Genomic DNA, 20228 nt, shown 5'->3' on the forward strand with positions numbered 1-20228 from the left:
CTTAATATTATACTGCTAAGTTTAAGTGTTTCATGTTGGTATAATAATTCTAGGTACATGTGTGTCTAGTTTATTGATCCATTATCTTAATGGATAATCAGGTGATGGTGGTAACGCTGAACTTTTGCATGACTGAGACTCGCGGACAAAGGTGTTGTGACAGAAGTGTGTAAGGATTCAACCTTAGGAGGCACTGTGAAGCCAGGATGGAGCATCCCTGCTGTGGTTTGGTCGTCCGTGTTTTCTGTTATAAGAGGTGGTGTACTTCTTCCCCCTTAGCCTCAAGATATCCTGGGGCTGACCCTCCCCAGGGGGTCGGCCATCTGTAAGATGCCTCCTGGGTATTCTAACCCTTGTTCTTAGTTCCTGGCAGGTTCCAGCATACATCCTGACCCCTGTCCCAATTAAATCATTGCCTGCCTTTCACCTAGGGGATGATAGAATTTGACTAAAGAATTAATTTTGGCTTGGCAGTGTGTGTGTGTGTGTGTATGTGCATGTGTGTGTGTGTGTGTGTGTGCGCGCGCCCGCGTGCATGTGTGTGTGCGTGCGCGCACGTGCTTGAGAGCTCATGTGTACAATGGCTTAAAAATTAACAAAAGCAAAACAACAACCACAAAACCACATTTATTCCTCTCTTATGCAAAAGTCTTGGCAAATGGATTCAAGTGTGAGTTTTCCCAGCTTCTTATACAGAAGGGACCTTGCCCTCACGTTCGTGACTGTGCACCAGCGGTCCCCTCCACCTTGTAAACACAAGAAAAGTCGGGGGAGAAGACCTTTGTTGGAACTTGCAGTGCTGGTCCAGGGCCTAGCACATCCTGAGCTATAGCCCAATCCTTGATTGTCTGAGACCAGGTTTCACTGAGTAGACCAGGCTGGCCCGGAACTTGTTATCCTGTAACAAAATCCTGAGTTCTGGTATAACAATCGTGAATTGACCAGTCCCTGAAACACAGGTGTCTTAGTTTTATGGTTGATGTGGAAATTCTGGAGGCCCAGGCGTGTTGAGCCAAGTTTTGCTTCTCTGTATGGTTTGGGGATGGGAGAAAGTTTCAGGCACCATGGCCCCAGTGACAAACACATTGCAGCCAGTGCCTCAGGGACTCCCCTTGGGGCTTCAGTCTCTCTGCCTCTGCCACTTGGCTGTGAGCTTCTGTAGGAGATCGTGGGGTTGTCTCCGGAACTTCTGCTGTGTGAAGTAAAAGAGAATGGGGTCCAGAACACTGTTGGCACTGGCGAAGGGTCGAGTGCCTTTGTAGGCAGCAGCGAAGGTCTCCAGTACAGGGCAAGAGACACCGGGAGTGGAGCGCACAGCTAAGTAGGCTGTCTTGGTGATGTGGAAAGGCAGGAAGCTGATGGCAAAGACAGCTGCCACCACCACAGCCATACGGGCCGCTTTGCTGCGCCTCTCTTGGGCCACAGGACCTGCTGGACCATCCTGGCGACACAGGCGGCGGGCCATGCGACAGTAGCAGGCCAGTAAGGCTGTGAAGGGCAGCAAGAAGCCGATGACCGTGAGGGCCATACCATAGGGCAGGTAGCGGGTAGACAGGATGGGTGGGCTCAGGTCGTAGCAGACAGTGCGGTTGCGCTGGATTCCCGTGGCTGCAAAGACTGCTGTGGGCAGGCACTGGGCTGTCACAGCCAGCCACACGACTCCACATACCACCCAAGCAGCACGGCGACCTCCACGCTTGTGCCAGGGAGCCAGAGGATGGCAGATGCCCAGGTAGCGCTGGAAGCTAATGCAAGTGAGGAACAGGATGCTGCCATGTAGGTTGGCATAGAAGAGGAAGCGTACAAAGCGGCAGGCGAGGTCTCCGAAAGGCCAGTGGTCCCCTCTGGCATAGTTATAAATAAGTAGGGGCAGTGAGCAGGCATACAGCAGGTCCGCCAGTGCCAGGTTCAGGGTGTACACGGCGGAACGGGTCAGGGTCCTGCGGGATGCACAGATCTGGCCAATGACACAGATGTTTAGAGGCAGGCCGACCACCAGCACCACTGAATATACCGGGGGTAGCAGCAGTCGCTTGAAATCTTCACGGTAGACGCAGGTGGTGGGCGGCAAGCCTGGAGCCTGGATAGTGCCATTGTCTTGCTCCATAATTGCGGGTCTGCTTTTCCTATGCTTGGAGAATCTGGGGAAGCAATACACACCCTTTCAGTGGCATGTTCACTGGCAATCCAACTGGCTCCGTGCTTTGATCTTACTATCTGGACAAATAAGTCCTTAATTATGTCGTCTTAGTCTCATCACCCCAAAAAGATCCATACAGATCTCATATCATGGAAATGTGTACTCCAGGAAAGCTCGAGCTTGAGAGAAAGTCAAATCTTTGTTTGTTTGTCTTTTCGAGACAGGGTCTCTCTGTGTAGCCCTGGCTGTCCTGGAACTCACTCTGTAGACCAGCCTGGCCTGGAATTCACAAAGCTCTCCTGACTTTGCCTCCCTAGTGCTGGGATGAAAGGCCTGTGGCACCACCCTGGCCCAAGTCAATTTCTTTCTATACTATTTATTTCCTTTCAGCTTTTCCTCATGAACTTCTGTTCATCTCTCAGAACCCTAGTCAAATGTCTCTTCTGTGAGAGTGGATGGATGGGTTTTGGTTCAAATCACAATTGCTTAACTGCCTGCGGGATCTTGTGGGTAGGGATTTACCTTCTGGCTTCCTTAAGCAGTAATAGGTTAAAAGCACACTTGGGCCTTCTCCTGAGCTCCCCAAGGACGGAATGCAATAATGGTATGTTTACCTGTCTCATGAAAGATGGAAGATGTTTTAGGAGGAAGTGCACTTTGATGCTCTTGTTGTTTTCAAGGCAGGTTGGGTCCAGGACAGAGAGCTTTGGTGGCTCTTAGTTTACCCCTGTGGACAGTGTGCACACACGCAGAGCTCACTGAGGGAAGCACCGACGTCCTCAGCCTGAATTCCACCTTGGAAAGCCATATTCTTTCAGTCACAGTTTATCTGTAAAACAGGAGAGGTGACTCAGATGCTCCCGGGAACTTCCTTATGGGGAACTTTAGAGGACTGGGGTTGTGTGCAGGGTGGGGTGGGTGCTGTGGGAGAGTTTTGTGGATGAGGGGTGGGGGTAGAGTTCTGTTGATGGAGTGGGGGTGGGCTTATGTGGATGAGGGGTAGGGATGAGGTTGTATGGATTGGGATACGGGGTGGGCTTGTGTGGATGAGGGGTGGGGTTACACATAGATTATGGTAGGGGTGGGCTTGTGTGGATGAGGGGTGGGGTTACACATAGATTATGGTAGGGGTGGGCTTGTGTGGATGAGGGGTGGGGTTACACATAGATTATGGTAGGGGTGGGCTTGTGTGGATGAGGGGTGGAATTATACATAGATTATGGTAGGGGTGGGCTTGTGTGGATGAGGGGTGGAGTTATACATAGATTATGGTAGGGGTGGGCTTGTGTGGATGAGGGGTGGGGTTGTATCAGTGGGGGATGGGGACTGGAGCTGCTCCTGTACTCAAGCCTGAAGGCTCACAACTGCCTCCAACTCCAACTTCAGAGGACCTCAGGTGTCCATGGGCAACTGCACACATATGATCATGCACAAGCACACATGATGCAGGTGGCTGAGCAGTTAAGAGCACCAGCTGCTCTTTTAGAGGATCCAGGTTCAGTTCCCAGCACCCACATGACAACTCATAACTGTCTGTAACTCCAGCTCCAGAAGATAAGACACCCTCACACAGACATACAAGCAGGCAAAACACAGAATTAAAAAGAATAAAAATAAATCTGAAAGAAAGAAAGAAAGAAAGAAAGAAAGAAAGAAAGAAAGAAAGAAAGAAAAAAAGAGCCCAAGGTGCTCCCTGGTAGCCAGAGTGAAATTCCAGCCCTCAAGGGAACCAATCAGGAACCAAGCTGGCCAAGCTTTACAGAGATGGGAACTAGATATGGTGAGGAGCCATAGGGTCAATGCCAGTGAGTTAGAAATAAAGTCAGACCCAGAGTCTACCACCCACAGACACTGAAGACAGAATCACATGCATTCATCAGGGTCATTCTTTTGTGTATTCATTTTCTTGCTTTTACCTGCCTGCTAGATGCACATAGGCAGAGAAGGCATTGTAAGTTTAGCTATGGTGTGCTAGTCCGAGGGACAGACCAGAGTGAGCCACAGGATGGAAAGACCTCAGCAGAAAAAAAAAGTGTCTTCTGTTAAGGATAGCAGCCTGAGTTCAACCCCTAGGACCCAGATGGTGAAAGGAAAGAATCGACCCAGCAAGCTGTCCTCTGACCTTCACGGGTATACCATGGCAAGTGCTCGATACACAGAACAGACAGATGGATGTCAATAGATAAATAAAAAGACCTTTCCCAGAGAAGGATGATGGCCGAGGAGGGTTTTCATCAGTAGAGCAGAGAGGAAGGACGCCCCAAGTGGGAACAGGGTGGGACAGGCATGCGTGGAAGGAGCCGTGTGCCTGTCCTTCCTTAGGAAGGCCTGTGGCTGTGTGACCACACTCCCAGAGAGAGCTTTTGGCTACACATGGATGAAACCTGTGTTTTCTTGTTTCACTAGCACTCTCGAGAGGCCTGTCCTTCCGAGACTCTACCTCCCTCCTGGATGTAACAAGAGCTGCAGAAAAGGAGCTTTGAGTGGTCCTTGGGCTTTGTCTGCTCCCCATCTACTCTGTCTCTGAGGCTGAGTGCTCCCACTCCTGCAGGGGATGACTGGAGGGAGGGACCTCTTGGTCCCAACAGTGGGCAACAGCTGCTGTCGGCTATCACATCTGCCATCCACTCTTGTACCCTAAGTCCTAGACTAGCTCGAATCCCCACTTCTCTCTGGACCCCAGCTATCTACCTGCAGTAAGAACCTTTTAAGAGATTCCTCTGTTCTTAGGGAATCACCTAAGTCCCTCTTCTGGTGTTCAAGGCCCCTGTCCAGACCTCTGGCTTTGCCTGAAGGTCCCCAAGTCCTCTCCACACTCCCCTATCCTGCCCTTCTTCACTTATTACACTGTTCCCAACACTGCGTGGCCGCTGTCAACCGAGACCCAGCACCCTCTCTGACCTGCCCAGCCTTGATGTCCTTTCACAAACATGTTCTTAGTCCACTTCTGTTAGCTACAACCTAAGCATCTAGGAATTTAAGACAGTACCAAGCTCGTTAACCCATCTTGTCCCTCCTTTGAGTTCCCAGCTGAACGAACAACACCCAGCTTGTCAAACTGTCCAGCCACCCTGCCCCATACCATATTAGCCCATTTCCTCAAGACGCCGACACTCACATGCAGCATCCCATCACTGCCTTGGGTTGATCATTCCAAGTGTGTTGGGGCACTCAGGACACTCAGACACAACGCTGCCCACACTCCAGTGCTCAGCCTGTAGCATCTCTGGCGTGGCTTTGAACAGCTTCCTCTGCTTCCTGGCTCTTCTAGCTCTGACTGAAATAGCCCTTGGATGGGGGGGGGCACCCCCCCACACCTTGGCCTGGCGGAAATAGCCTGGAGGAGCACGAAGTTGAACAAAAGCCATCCTTCCCAGAACTCCCTCTCTAGCCATGGGAGGAGGGGACAAGGGGACAGAAAGAGAGATAGATAAGGCATGGGTAGATCCAGTAGGTGTCTTTCCACCCAGCTTTCCCTCAGTGTTCTCATCTGTTGAATGTGTAGATGGGTTATCACAGTTCTTGGTCCTTCCCATAACTGTGACACTTGAGCCCCCAGGATTCCATTCACTTTTCTGATCCTGTACTCCTGTTCTCATCCTCCATCCATTTTGTAGGTCATCTACTGACATGCTTGTCTTCACTTCCATCCAGGTAATAATCCACTTGGGTATTTCTTACCTAGCTACTTCCCAGTCTTTACTTCCCATATGTCCTTTTCACCACAAGCCTTTATTAAACACCTACTGCATGCTGTTAGCTCTCCCAACATTTCGTTATTAGCAGTCACTGTACCTTCCACACAAAGACCAAGGCTCATGAGGGTGGGGGTGGGCACATGAATGAGGCTTTGTAGCTGTTGGAACAACTAAAGGGTGAGAGGTGTTCTTCAGGACGGAGGCAGCTTTCAGGGGGGAAGATGGTGGGCTTTGGTGTGGAGCCACTGAGACAAGTGGTGGGGGCAGAGCAGCACAGGGAATGAATGCCAGGCTGGTAAGTGGGGGCCGGGCCCATATCCTGCCTCTGCTCCCACTCCCATCTGTTTTTCTTAGCTGCTGACTAGAATGTCACAGTTGCCACCTGCATGTTGAAATGCCACAGACAGCGAGGACTCTTCTTACTCTGTCACTTGTAGAGGAGCCTTGTAGAATGTAAATGCCGAATGCTCACTAAGCCTACCCCAAGCCCACTTCACAGGACTGGGAGCCAAACATTTGAACCTAAGTGAGATCAGGATCGAACTTCAGGCAGACATTTGGCCAGCTGTGTACAAATTTGGCACAGTTAATTTGAGTATGCACCAAGAAATCCAAGCAGCCAGTAACCCAGCTTTCTTCTCAGTAGCTAGCTCCTTGTGGTGTTCCCAGGACAGTCTCCGGTGGCACCAGGGCCCATCCCAGGACTGATGCAACTTTGAAGGCTTAAGGGAAGATGGGGTGCTGGCCCTGGGGAAGGCAAGACTTGGGTCAGACCTCTAAATGATTGTGGCTCCTCCAGGGACGGAAGTATTCCCTGTAATAAGAGTCTGCAGCCATGAGATGGCGCCAGTGGACAGCTGAACTGGATGGGGATACCGTGCCCATGCTTCAGGGCTGCCAGTCTGGTACTGGGCAAGCCCAGGACGTGTCTCTAGCCCCGTTCCTCTGACACTCCTCAGGATTCCTCCTATTTATCCATCCACGACCAGGCCTCTGTGTGACCCTTAACCCTCTCAATGCACTTATAAGCAGCCATTTGAGTGTCAGGCTAGGCGTAGCACCCTCACACCAGGCATCCTCTATTCTAGTTAGCTGGATATACCATCAGCAAAAATACCACAGCCCTTCACTCCACCAAGGGGAAATCTATACTTCTTCCTTTCCTCAGTTCAGGTGACAGCTGTTCTGCAGCTCAGTTCTGCAGCACTGTCAACAGAATGTAGACATCAGAAAGAACTGTCTCACTGTTCTTGATGTTACTTAGAATGTGGGATCTTTGCATAACCCTTCATGTCTAGAGGGACGAGGAAGCCTGTAGGATAGAGGCAGGAGCTGGAAACTTGAGTCACCACCTACCGGCAGTTCTCTGCAGCTACTGGACCTGGGAAAAAGCTTCCCAACCTTGAGCTGCCTGCCTGCCAGGAAACCAAGCTGGGAAATCCCCTGGCTGTACCCCTGGCCCTTGAATTCAGCAGCTAAGGTACAGGATCGCAGGGTCAAGACTTGGTTTCCTCCTTCTGAGTCAGGCTGAGACTCACCATCTGCCTGCTGTGTGGCTTAGGGCCAGCTTCCCACCCTCTCTGAACCTGAGAAACGTATGGTAGCTGTGTTCCCCTCCTTACAGAGACATTATGCCTTCAGTCCTAGGCATCACCCAGCCCTGATCCTGTGTGCTATCCAGCCTGAGTGCCTGGGAGCCACCTACATCCAGCTTGATCCCAGTCCCTGGCACTCGGAGAACAACAGGCAAGGGACGGAATCCCCACTTGGACAGCTCTGGTCCCACCAGGTTAGAGCTGGCAAAGCCAGCACAAGGCTGCGGGGAGGGCAGCCAGCTGCTTTCTATTCTCCCTTCTTACTTCCCCTTTCCCCTTCTGCTCAACAGGGACCATGTGGAACTGAAAGCTTCATTTTGAGTATAAAGGAGAAGCTGCAGACCAGGACTGGGGCCCTTCCTTTGCTTCCTTGGGGAAGAATTTCAGAGCCCCCCTTCTGGGATCCTGTCCCCATCCAATACTTCCAATAAAGCCTGGTCCCAGAGCTGTGTGGGAGGTGCCCTACTCTGTGCCTGGACTCCATGCTTTTCCAACCCTTCCTCTCCCTGTGGACCTGGCTACTTGGGCCTCCCAGTACGTGTCTGCTGCTCAGCCATGAGGACTTGGGTTGACTGCAGACCACTGGAGCCCCAGATCTGACGATCCTCCAACAACCAGGCTCCAGGGAGTGGTTGGAAGAGATGTCTGAGGCCTAGTTTGTGGCCTGCCATGCAGGTAGACCTGGAGGAGCCCTCATTTCAGAGCCTTGCTCAATGGTTAAGAAGAGGGGTTTCTGTTGGGCTTGCAAAGCTGGAAGGAGTGAGGCTGGAGTTGCCACAGCTGTCTGGACTGTGTGCCAGGCATGGTCCTGTGACCCAGAGATATAACCACGAGAGAGGAAACTGTCAAAATCTAAGGGTGCAGAGCAGAGAGGAGGAGCACACGGCCCCTGAGAACACTGGGACTTCGGATTCAGCTAAGCCCGAGGCTTTGGATTCTAGTGATACACACTGACAAGTTTTTGTTTTGCCTCAGTCCATTACCTGGGTTTCTATCCCTTGATATCAACCATCCAAAGCCAGATGTGGTGGTGAAGGCCTATAATCCTTACACTTGAGAGGTAGAACAGGAGCATTAGGAGTTCAAGGTCATCCTCAGCTACATAGCAAGTTATAAAGAGGAGCTGGGGGTGCTGCCCTATTAGAACATTCGCTTACAGTTCACAAAACCCTGAGTCCGGTCCCTAGTACCACATAGCCCAGGCATGGAGATGGAAGCAGGCAGATCCGAAATTTAAGGTTGTTCTCAGCTGTGTGAGTTCAAAGCCAACCTGGCATGCATGAGACTTTATCTAAAAGGGAAAAAAAGGATGAAAGAAAGAAAAGAAGGGGTTGGAGAGATTGCTCAGTGATTAAGACCTTATGTGGTTCTTCCAAGGACCAGAGTTTGGTTCCTAGCTTCCATATCAGGGAGCTCACAACTGCCTATAACTCGAACCCCAGAAAATCTGATGCTTCTGACTTCCCACACTCACATGCACACACACACTTCATATATATATATATATTTTTTTTTTTCTAGATAATGTTTCTTGTATAGCCTTGGCTGTCCTGAAACTTACTTTGTAGACCAGGCTAGCCGCAAACTCACAGAGATCCATCTGCTTCTGTCTCCTGGGATTAAAGATGTGTACCACCATGCACATCTTTAATATAAATACATATATTTAAATACATATATTTAAACCAGCCATCTTGCCTGCAGTTCTGATCTGGAATAGAGCCTCTACCTCTTCTCATGCAGTTTTGGTCCAGAATTCCATCATCTCTGCATGGGAAACTAGAACAGGAGGGCAGGTAGGGGCAAAGGGACAGTCTGGTGGAGCACAGTTGCAGCCAGAATGGCTCTCAGAGTGACCACTGTCATCTCAGTAGCTCCTGGCAGGACAGTGGAACTCATTTGGACTCCATCTGCCATGTGTCCTAGAAAGGTCCTTTATATCTTTGAGCCCCCATCTTTCCCAGATACTCACTGCTAAATTCTTGGATGTTCAATGGAAGCCAGATTGGGTTATGGGTTCTGGTACCAGAACCTTACATGGAATGAGCTGTACTGGCCCATAAAGAATCAGGTGGCTATTGCTTGGATGTGATGTCACCCTAAAAATCTTATAGGTTAAAATCTATGTCCCTGACTGATAACACTGTGGATAGGGGATTGACCTTCTCAATGAATCAGCTCTTGCATAGTTCCCGTTAGATGGGATATTACGAGGTAGAGCCTTGTTGGAGGAATCGGATCAATAGGGTGGGACTTAGAAGGACATGTCTTGTTCTCTTCCTCCTCCCCTCCGAGCTGCCACAAGAGAAGCAGCTTTGTGGCACCGTGCCCTCCACTATGAGGTTTCTGCATTGCTGCAGGCCCAAAGCTCTGAGGCCAACAGATCACGAACCAAAACAAATACATAAATGATTCTCACAGGTTCTGTACAGTGATGACTAGGCTTAGACACAGTGGTGACTTGTCCAAGGTGACAGTGAGTCAGTTGGGAGCTGAATCCAGATTTGAGTAATGATAAAGTTTGTGCTGGGAAGAGAGGGGAGATTTCCCTACCAGAAACCTGAAGCCAAAGAGGCTGAGTTTGCCAGTGCACACAATAGAGCCACCGTGGCACCATTTCCTAAGAATAGGTTAAAACAATAGAGGCGAGGAGGCCTGGCCCTCGGGTCACAGGCAGAGTAACTCCCTCCCTCTCTACCTCGGTGAGACACTGGAGACAAGATTTGCTTTGCTTTTAGGTCTCCAGTTCCCTAAAAATCCTGGGAAAGGTTAGATGAGTGAGTATAGTCCGTGTAGACAGGCCAGAGGGTTCTATCCTCGGTGCTATTGAGTTCAGTCAATTATTCTGTGTGTGTCTGTCTGTCTGTGTGTGTGTCTCTGTATGTATATGGTGTCTGTATCTCTGTGTGTGTGTGTTATCTCTGTGTGTCCGTGTTTGTGTATCTGTCTCTGTGTACGTGGTGTCTCTCTGTGTGTGGAGTCTATGTGGTGGTGGTGGTGGTGTGTGTGTCTGTCTGTGTCTGTGTGTCTCTCTGTGTGTGTGGTATCTGTGTGTGTCTGTGTTTGTGTATCTCTCTCTGTGTATGTGGTGTCTCTCTGTGTGTGGAGTCTATGTGGTGGTGGTGGTGGTGGTGGTGTGTGTGTCTGTCTGTGTCTGTGTGTCTCTCTGTGTGTGTGGTATCTGTGTGTGTCTGTGTTTGTGTATCTCTCTCTGTGTATGTGGTGTCTCTCTGTGTGTGGCGTCTATGTGGTGGTGGTATGTGTGTGCCACTGCATGTATATGGAGGTAGAGGACAACTTCTGGGTGTCAGTTTCCTCTGTTTCCCATGTGGGGCCTGGAGCGTGAGCTCCGGTTGCTTGGTGGCAATCACTTTTATCACTTTTACCCACTGAGCCATCTTAATGGATGACATATTTGCTGGGGATAGGGGAATGCCCACAGGAATTGTACCTTTAAGCCTACCTGATTCCCCAGCCTCAACCTTAGGAAGGCCTGTTCACCCACATCATCTGAGTGTATATTGCCCATTTCAGAGACAAGACACTATAGCTCAAAGGTATCTGGCTCTGTACACAGTTCTATGTGTAAGGCTTGGCCAGAGGGAGCCTCAGTGGATCCCTCACCTCTCATGAGAGCAGACCCCTGTCATGGGTCCTGCTCTAATCATCTCTAGCATCTTCTGAGGCCTGAGCCCACCTCACAGAGGCAGAACATCCTTCTGACCCCCCAGAGCCAGGGGCCAGTGGTAGGACTCTGGTTTCTGGACCTGCGGAGTCAGACAGGTCTTAAGATCACCTGACTCAGAGCCCCTATACTCCCCAAAGAGGAGACCTTGAAGTCTCTCCAGTGACGTGTCTAGCCCCTGTTTGCATACTTCCCTTGCTGGAGAGCTTACCCCTCCCCAGGCTGCTATAGGTTAGCTGGAGAAAGTTCACTGGAAGATGAGCTCGGTCTCACTAGGCCCTGAGCTATACATCTGATTGTTGACTCTACCCCAGTGCAGCCTGCCTTTGGGACCCAAGGCAACCTTGCATATCATTCTAAGATCATTCATCGACTGGTCTTCATTCGTACCACCAGATTCCTGAGCTCACATCCAGATCCAGGGAAACCTGGGCCACACACCATGTGACAGCAAAACTTCAAGACAAACCTTGTAGCCAAGGGTGGTACCCACTTGAAGTTCCAGCACTAAAGATGTCAGAACACTTCCTTCCATCAAACAACTCAAGCTCTGCTATGAACGTTGTGGGAGTGGGGCCCACCCATATAGGTGGAAGACAGTTTGGTAGGTGTCTGAGGTTGGCCTGGGAGGGACAGTAGGGGCTTATCAAAGTGAGGGTGACTCCTGACTCTGTGTGAAGTAGCTGGAGGGTGACAGGTGGCTGTAGACAGTTGTGATGTGTGTGAAGAAGAGGTCTCTCTTCTTCCAAGTGTGGCTCAGATGACACTGTCCTGGGAAGCCCTTTTCTACTACTGTAGCTAAAACTACGACCTCCTACATATGTGTGGGATTTCCCCAACTTGTTACATTTTTCTCCTCAGCACGTTTAATGTTTTTTATTGCTACATTAATTTATATGTGTGCTTTCTAATGTTTATTTACATGTGTGCGTGCACACATTTGAGAGTCATGCAAGTGTTGGAGATGAGAGAATAACTCAGAGGAGTCCATTCTCCCCCCTCCCACCCTGTGCTTTCCCCTCTCCCTGTCTCCTCCCCCTCCTCCCTTCTCCTCTTCTTCCTAGTATGTGTGTCCAGGAGACTGAACTCAGGTCAGCCTTGGGGGTAAATGCCGTTACCTGTTGAACCATCTTATCAGTAACTCCCCCCTCCCCTCCCCTCCTCTTCTCTCTCTCTCTCTCTCTCTCTCTCTCTCTCTCTCTCTCTCTCTTTCTTTCTTTCTATCTCTTTCTGACAGGGTCTCTTGTAGCCCTGGCTCACTATATAGCTGAATATAATTCTGAACTTGACATCCTCCTGCCTCCACCTCCCAGGTGCTGGGATTGGGTTATAAGCATGTGCCACTGCAGCTAATTTATACAGTCTGAGGATGAGCCCAGGGATTCATGCATGCTAGACAAGCACCCTATCAACTGAGTTATACACCAGCCCATTTTGTTTCTGTTTTTAAGGTAGAGTCCTACTCTGTAGCCCAGGCTGATCTGGACCTTGTGGTCCTCCTGCCTTAACCTTTCAAGTGCTTGGACTCCGTGTGCATTACTGAGCCTAGCTGCACTCAGCTTCTTTGAGCAACTATTCTACTTATTTCTTGGTGTAGTCACCAGGTTTTCACCTTTCCTTGCTACATCCCCAGTCTTAGGACAGTGAAGGGCACACAGTAGGTGCTCACTAAGCTTGTGGGAGGATGAAATTCCAAGAGTGGCTCAAGCACATATACACTTGTGGGGAGCCAACAGAAGGCGGCTATCATCCTTGTAGCCATTTTGAGCCATATACCCTGATAAGAGACTTGTTTACAACAGCCTACAACAGTTGAGCACACTCTGATAACATCTTGTTTTAGATACCCAGGATCTTCCCTTGGGTGAGACTTAAAGGTGTGAGACTTCAAGGCGTGACTTAAAGGTATGATTTAGAGACAAGACTTAAAGGCGTGACTTAGAAGTGAGACATATAAAAGGCGAGAGGCAGACAGAAGAAATTATTAGACACTTGTACTTGGAAAAGTACTTGAGACTTGAGACTTGGCACTTGGAAGAGAAACTTGGAACTGGGAAAGAGACTAGCAACTTAGAACTGGAATAAGGACTTGAGACTTACTATAGCAGGAACTAGGATTAGGACCTGAGACTTGGAACTTGGGAATTGGAACTAGGGACTTGGAGAGAAGAGAGACTGAAGAATAAACAGGATTGAATCACACTCTGTCTGGTCTCCATTCTCCAAGTCCATCCTCACTCTCTCTTGCTTAACCTGGAACCGACCTGGGGACCAGAGCAGCTTGGGGCAGTGCAGGCTCTAACAATTTAGCCCCCACAGCTTTTGGCAGTGTGGGTCCCAACATTGATAAGAGTTGTCCGCGACATTTTGGCCCCCAAAGGTGGGGTAGTGTGGTTCTCAACATTTTTGGCGCCCAATGTGGGGCAGAGCAGTCTGCAACATACACTGGCATTAGGAGCATAAACCTGATGGAGGACACAAGGAACTTGTCTTGAACTTTGTGCAGCGAGCTTCCATTTGACCTACAGTATGTGGTTTGGTGGGGATCAGGAGCAGCAGAGATAAAGTGTACGTACAGGCTACTTCTCTATTTCTGTCTGGCTTTAGAAGCAGTTCGGGATATAAACAGTCCCAGCTGAAACAGGGAAGAGGCTGCCTGCCTGCCTCAGTTCTCTGCCTTGTCTTCTGACATCCCTGGGCCTCTGTCTTCTCTGATCTGCTCTTCCAGGCACCCAAATCAGCTTCTGTCCACCTTACCAGCACGCCCAGCTTTTAACTTTATAAAATCGCCCCTTCTGTGTGGGGCCTAGGACCCAGCCTCTGGCACAGTAGAGCCATGACCTCTCCATGCCACCCTAGGACCCAGTCCTGTGAGTACACAGCTAGTGAGTTAGTATCCCTCCAGCGTGGCATCATCAGGCTGGTTCACCCTCCACCCTGCTAAGCATGGCTGGACTCAGGTCCTGCTGTCTCCCTCCCTGTGCTGAGTCTCCAGCCTTTTGCTTGACCTGGCATAACCTCATGCTCTTCTCCTCTAAGCCTACTTTATCTCTTTCCTCACGTCTACATCTTCAATCCCAGCAGCCCTCAGATGGATCAGCTTCAGCTTTCTCACATCTACTGAACGGTCTGCTCCTTTGTTTCCTTGTCTCTGCAGCCCCAAAGGCTCATGCCTCCTCCTACCCTTCCTCTCTTAGCTCCCCATGCGGGTTCCTTACCCTCAGCCTACACTTCCCTCTCAACAAAGACTCTCCCTTGACCTCACACGTCTCTCCAGCTGTGCCTCTTCCTCCCTCACAGTCATACTTGTGGGCGAGCCCTCCACTTCCTGCCTGCACCCAATTTACACACCTCTGTGGTCAAGCACAGGGCACAGTGAAGAGGAACAGCAGGCACCCTGTCCCGTAGGTGAGGTTGGCAAGATGAGACTAAAGAGCTCACAAAGAGACCTCCCAGATGAGCTGAGCATGCACGGAGGGTTGAGGCTGAACTGAGCATGCATGGAGGATTGAGGGGCTCAGAGACTGCAGTGGCTGTGGCTTGACATCCGTCCCAGAACCACTTGAAGCCCATGCAAGGCCGGGGAGGAGAGCTGACCCAGCGGCTTCCAGGAAAGAGCCTCACCCTTGCCTGGGCAGTATAAGAGAGAGGGGGGAACTTAGAAAGAGGCAGCAGGGCCAGTCATGGTGGTGGCCACCTTTAATCCTAGCACTCAAGAGGCAGAAGCAGGTGAATCCCTGCAATTTGGAGGCCATCCTGGTTCATAGAGTGAGTTCTAGGACAGTAAGGCTGATATATAGAGACCCTGTCCCTAAAAAAACAAAAACAAAACAAAATTCTGTCTCTAAACAACAACAAGGAAAGAAAAAAGGAAGAGAGGGAGGAAGGAAGGAAGAGAGGCAGAACCTCTTGCAATACTCTGAGGTACCCTCTGGAAGAGCCCTCAGTCAACCTGCAGGGACTGTCTCACCTCTGTAACCCATCACCACTCCTGATACATTGGTCTGGTGCTTCTAGAGAAGCAAAGTACTGGCTGGGGTTCCTGGGAACTTGGAAGATTCTAGGACTTGGTCCTCCTTTAGGCCCATATAGGTCATCCCATTGATGACAGCAGAGGGTGCCCTTAGAATCCATGAGTTCTTGTTGCATCTACGTTTGCAGGACAGGAAGTTGAGTCCAAGGGAGGAGAGGCATCTGGTTCTGGGGCAGCAAGGCCATCTGGTTGCTGGGGTGCGGGTCAGAGCAGCTGGCTTATGAATCTCAAACACATTCATTCATCTGCTGGGATCCAGAAGAGTCCAGATGGCAGCAGCCTCTGGTCCCTGCCTTGCTCTGGTGTCCAGCATGGCTCCTAAGGGGCACACATGATGGGCTGTGTCTCTGCAACACCAGGCTGAACAGGGCAAAACAGGAAGGAACCCTGTGCCATCTGTTCCAGAGAGCTGTGGATATGGTCTGGTTTCTTCCTGGGTGGTAGAGCTCAGAGTCACACCCAGTTCCTTGGAGTGGAATGTCCCATCAACACTGCTCAGCTGTGCTGTGTCCTGGACCTGTGACCCCCCAACCTCTGATGGTGGCAATATGTGTTCTGGTTTTAGAGCCTACAAACTTGACTAAGTCCCTGAGCATCTGGTTGATACGGACCCTATGCAGGCTGGGGTAAGGTCTGAGAGAGTCTGTGGAGTGGCATGAGGAAGATAGTCACTATTTACATCAGAATGCAGCTCAGGGCTGCATTGAGCCCTGGGTTTGATCTCTAGCACTGCATACATGGTGCACGGCTGCTCACAGCTGCAAGCCTAACATGTAAGAGGTGTTAGGAGGAGGACCCAGAGTTCAGGATTAGCCTCAGCTACAGAATGAGAGTGAGGTCAACTGTCCAAAGAAAAATGTCCTACAATCCTACAAAGATGAGGCCACTAAAGGTCATTGCCTTTTTCTTGTTGAGAGAGTTGAGGCCCTGCTCCACACCAACCCTCAATCTCTGCTAGTCTTAGTCCTCCGTGTTTCCGTTTGTCAGCTCCTCCTCTGTCCACAAGACAGCAGACCTGGCTCAGCAAAAATCTGACAGCCTCACTTGTCTTCCTCTCTAGCTTCCCAGAGCCGAGTTCCACGAAACCCAGGTCTGCTGACTTCTCTCTTCTTAACACCCACCCGGCCACTCGCATGCAAACAGGATCTCCCAACCCCCATCTGCTCTCAGGTCCTGGGACCAGCTGTGCTCTTCTTTGTTTTCAGTCTGCCCTCTTCTTGAGTTGACAGCTGGCAGACTCCTGCTGAAAGACAATGCACTGAGAAGACAAGCAGGTCCTGCCCGCAGGAGCTCAGAGTGGACAGGGACAGTTTCCATAGTCATAAGCAGACACCAATGTGAGTCCTTTGGGGGACTTAAGCAGGAAGGGATTCTGCAGGCAGGGAAACCTCACCAAGAAGCAAGTGGCAAAGAAATAACCAAGGGAATCAGGAGAACAGGGGCACTTCAGCCAGATGAGGCCTTTGACAGTAATGAGGAGAGTGGGAGACACCGGTGTCCCTGCAACAATGGCTGGAAAAGGCAGAGACTTTTCCTGTGAAAAGTGAGGAGACAAGCAACAATGGACCTTCATGTGCCTCATAAAGACCCTGTGAGATACGACTGTCGTTATCTCCTCAGGATGAGAAAGCAAGACACAGAAGTTAGCCCAAAGTAGGAATGGCCACTGACTATGGACTCAAGACATCACTGCTATAGCACCACGGCTGGGCTGGGAGAATCTGTGGTGGCAGAGAAAACAGCCTCAGGCTCACTCTCTCTTAGTGTGTGGCTTCCGTCAGAGAGTTTTCAGAACCAACTAGAAGAAATCTCCCTGAGTCCATGGGAAGCCCAACGTGCAGGACGTTTGCTGAAGCAGAGCTTCCTGACAGACCTGGGATGCCTGTCAGCTTCCCGCATGTCTTCTTGGGAGGAATATCTGCCTGTCCAGTGGTTCTTTCTATCCAGTGATAATCTTATTCCACCTGGCCCAGAGCTGACCAATCAGGGCATCCATCCAGACACCTCACCAATGATTGGTTTTGGAGGTAATCAATTAGATTGTGCCTCAGGAATTTCTGTTTTGTGTGACCAGCAAAGAAAGTTTTCTGTTATCAGTGTTAGGACCGAAAGAGCGTGGTACCTCTGGAAAGAACATAACGTTGAGTGTGTAGGAACCCAGCAGAGGGCAAGAGAAAGAACAAAAGAAGAGAATATGATGTAATTGCTGGGTCTAGCAGTGTCAGACCAAGACCTTCTTTTACATGAACTGATTAAACTTTTCTTGACCAAGAAATGAATTGAATACACTTTTAATTAAATGTATTAGATATTTGCAATTAAAGCAACCTTCATTGCTATGACACCAAATGCACAGGCAATGACAGTAAAATGGATTAATTTGATTTCATCAAAACTAAAAATATTTGTGTAAAAAGGTACATTATCATCAGAGTAGAAAGACCAAAAAAATGGAAATATTGTCTGGTTATGAGTTAATACAAGTTCAAGGCTAGTTTGATTTGCAGAATGAGTACCAAGCTAGCCAGGGGTACATGGAAAGACCCTGTTTCAAAAAAACAAAAACAAAACACACACACACCACACAAAAGAACAAAACAAAACAAAAATCAAAAGTCAGTGAAAGACTTGAATAGATATTTCTCCAAAGAAGATATGCAAATGGTTAATAAACACCAGAAGAATGCTCAGCCTCACTGGTCATGGGAATTAAATTAGAATTAAATGAGAATTAAAGCCAGAAGATACCCATTATTAAAAAGGGGCTGGGCACAAGGGAGGTGGTAAAAATGCTTGTTTCTAGAATCCATATAAAAAGCCAGATGTGGTGGCATGCATCTGTAGTCCCAGCACTCCCACATTAAGACAGGAGGTAGAGACAGGAGAATAGGCTGGATGGTCATTTCTATGTAGCACAGCAACAGAAACAAGAGAGAGGGAGCCTCAAAATAGGGTGAAGGGAGAGAACTGACAACCACAAAGTTATGTGCGCTGTGGCACATGCTCATCTCCAGTGTATACACACACAATAAAAACAGACACACACACACACACACACACACACACACACACACACACACACACACACACACGTACATAATTTTTAAAGCCCAAACCACAAACTAGAAATAGCAAGGTTGGTGAGGAGATGGAGAAGTCCAAATTATCTGCATAACTGACATGAATGTAAAATGGTACAGCCACTGTGAAAAACACTATGGAGGTTTCTTAAAATAAATAAACACATGCCTCAGAATTAGCAGATCGTCTTGTAATTCCATCCTAGAGTCCCATCCAGAGCCTTAAAGAGGGAGGAAGTTCTGGTATTGAGCTGTAACATAGATGAACCTTGAACAGATTGCCAAGTAAAACAATGGCCACTCATACTTACAGGAAGGACTTGTCAGAGACAGAATAGACATGCAGGGGCTGGGAGGGGAGTGAGGAGCCATGGCTTCCTGAGTACAGAGTATTTTGTACTGGAGATGGGGTCTTACTCCGTGGCTGAGGCTGGTCTCAGGCTTGTGGCAGAGTTTGGCTTTGGATACCGTTTGGTTGATAAAGTTCTGGAGATGGATGTTGGCAATGGCTGCACAGTAATGTGTTTGTGCTGAATGTGACTTAGTTGTATACTTTCAAGAAGGGCGAAATGACCTAGAGAGCCCAGCAGTAAAAGCATTAGCTGCTCTTGCAGAAGGCCTGGGTTCAGTTCCCAGCACCCACATAGTGCTTACAGCCATCCATGATCCCAATTCCAGGGGATCTGATGCTCTCTTCTGACCTCTACAGGCATCAGGCCTGTATGAGGCAAATACTTAAATGTAAGCAAAATGCTTATCTACATAAAGCAAAACAAATACAGTCCAAAATAAATACAGTCTAATTTTTTTTTTTTAATTTAAAAGGGCTTAAACTGGATGTGGTGTCCTGTGCCTATAATCTTGCAGAGCCAGGCAGTCACTGGGGGATTACTCCTAGTTCAAAGCTAACCTGGTCTGTATAGTAAGGTCTAGCTAGCTAAGCCTACGTTGTGTGACCCTGTCTCAAAACAAAATAAAAATAAACAAAGGTGACATAGGCTTTGTTGTGTGTAGCTTTAAATGAACTCATGACGAAACAAACAGAAAGAGGGAAGAAAGGCTATCAGACATGGACAGCACATCCACGCTCCAAGACAGGCCGCCATTGCTTCAGTAGAACCTGACAGAACTTATTATGAGCAGAGACAGCTGTCTTTGAGCAAACAGCTTTGGAGGATAACGACGGTGTCGGGTTTGTTGACTGTCTGGAACAAGAAAGATGTCTTTCTCCGAGACAAATGCAGGCAGGTAGACTGCCTATCACAAAAGACAGTGTCTAAGTGCCAGGCTCCTCTCTTGTCCCCCAGCCCACGGACACACAGGTATTTGGCTTACTTTCCCTTGGCCTATGGGATCTTGAGAGCTGGTCCAAGGGCTGATATTCTGCAAATCCTCGTTGCTGTGAGGGGCAAAGTTTCTTTACTTCAAACTAACATTTTTGTCTTTGGTCAGCATCCATGAAGCTGGAGCAGGCTAGCACAGTGGCTTACATAGCACGGTGGCTTACATAGCACAGTGGCTTACATGTATGGTAAAATACAGGCGCCTTGCAGCTCTTGATTCTCTTAGTATCAGAACCTCAGATGGGGTGGGCATAGGAAACCAACTTTTATGATGCAATGATCCAACACAAGGTTTAGGACTCTTGCCCTTGAAAGGTTAGTTTCTCTAAGGACCCTTCATGCTCCTCCACTTGGAGGAAGCTGCTTTCTTTTCATGTCAGTTGCCGTGAAACTTCTCTATTTGCCTGTCTTATGGTTAGTGCCAGCTCAGCCTTCTGTGGTACAGTTTGGATCTTAAATGTTTGCATTTTGAAGGCTTGTTTCCTAGTTGATGGCATTAATGGGAGATGACAAAAGCTTCCTGAGATGGGGTCTAGCTGGAGAAGGCAGATCACAGGGAGAAAGGGTGCCTTTAGAGGGAATACTAAGGGCCCCACACCTTCTCTCCCCCCTCCTTTTCTCTCCCCCTTCTCTCTCCCTCTCCCTCCCCCCTCA

General features: G+C 49.2%; 1 protein-coding gene across 4 annotated transcripts in view; it reads right to left on the bottom strand.

Moving 5' to 3' along the window:
* Window positions 1–611: 611 nt before the first annotated feature.
* Window positions 612–20228, bottom strand: part of P2ry6 (pyrimidinergic receptor P2Y6) — a 37666-nt gene continuing 18049 nt past the window's right edge. For 2 of the 4 annotated variants that reach the window (XM_076938831.1, XM_034519289.2), the window contains exons 2-3: window positions 2755–2969; window positions 612–2141 (exon numbers count right to left, since the gene is read on the bottom strand). In XM_076938831.1, the coding sequence (XP_076794946.1) occupies window positions 1121–2107 (987 nt within the window). In that variant the 5' untranslated portion in view covers window positions 2108–2141; window positions 2755–2969 and the 3' untranslated portion in view covers window positions 612–1120. The remainder of the gene's footprint in view (window positions 2142–2754; window positions 2970–20228) is intronic. The other 2 variants (XM_076938832.1, XM_076938834.1) reach the window with 1 other exon arrangement.

Source organism: Arvicanthis niloticus, chromosome 1 (genome assembly GCF_011762505.2).
Source record: "Arvicanthis niloticus isolate mArvNil1 chromosome 1, mArvNil1.pat.X, whole genome shotgun sequence".
Lineage (NCBI taxonomy): Eukaryota > Metazoa > Chordata > Mammalia > Rodentia > Muridae > Arvicanthis > Arvicanthis niloticus.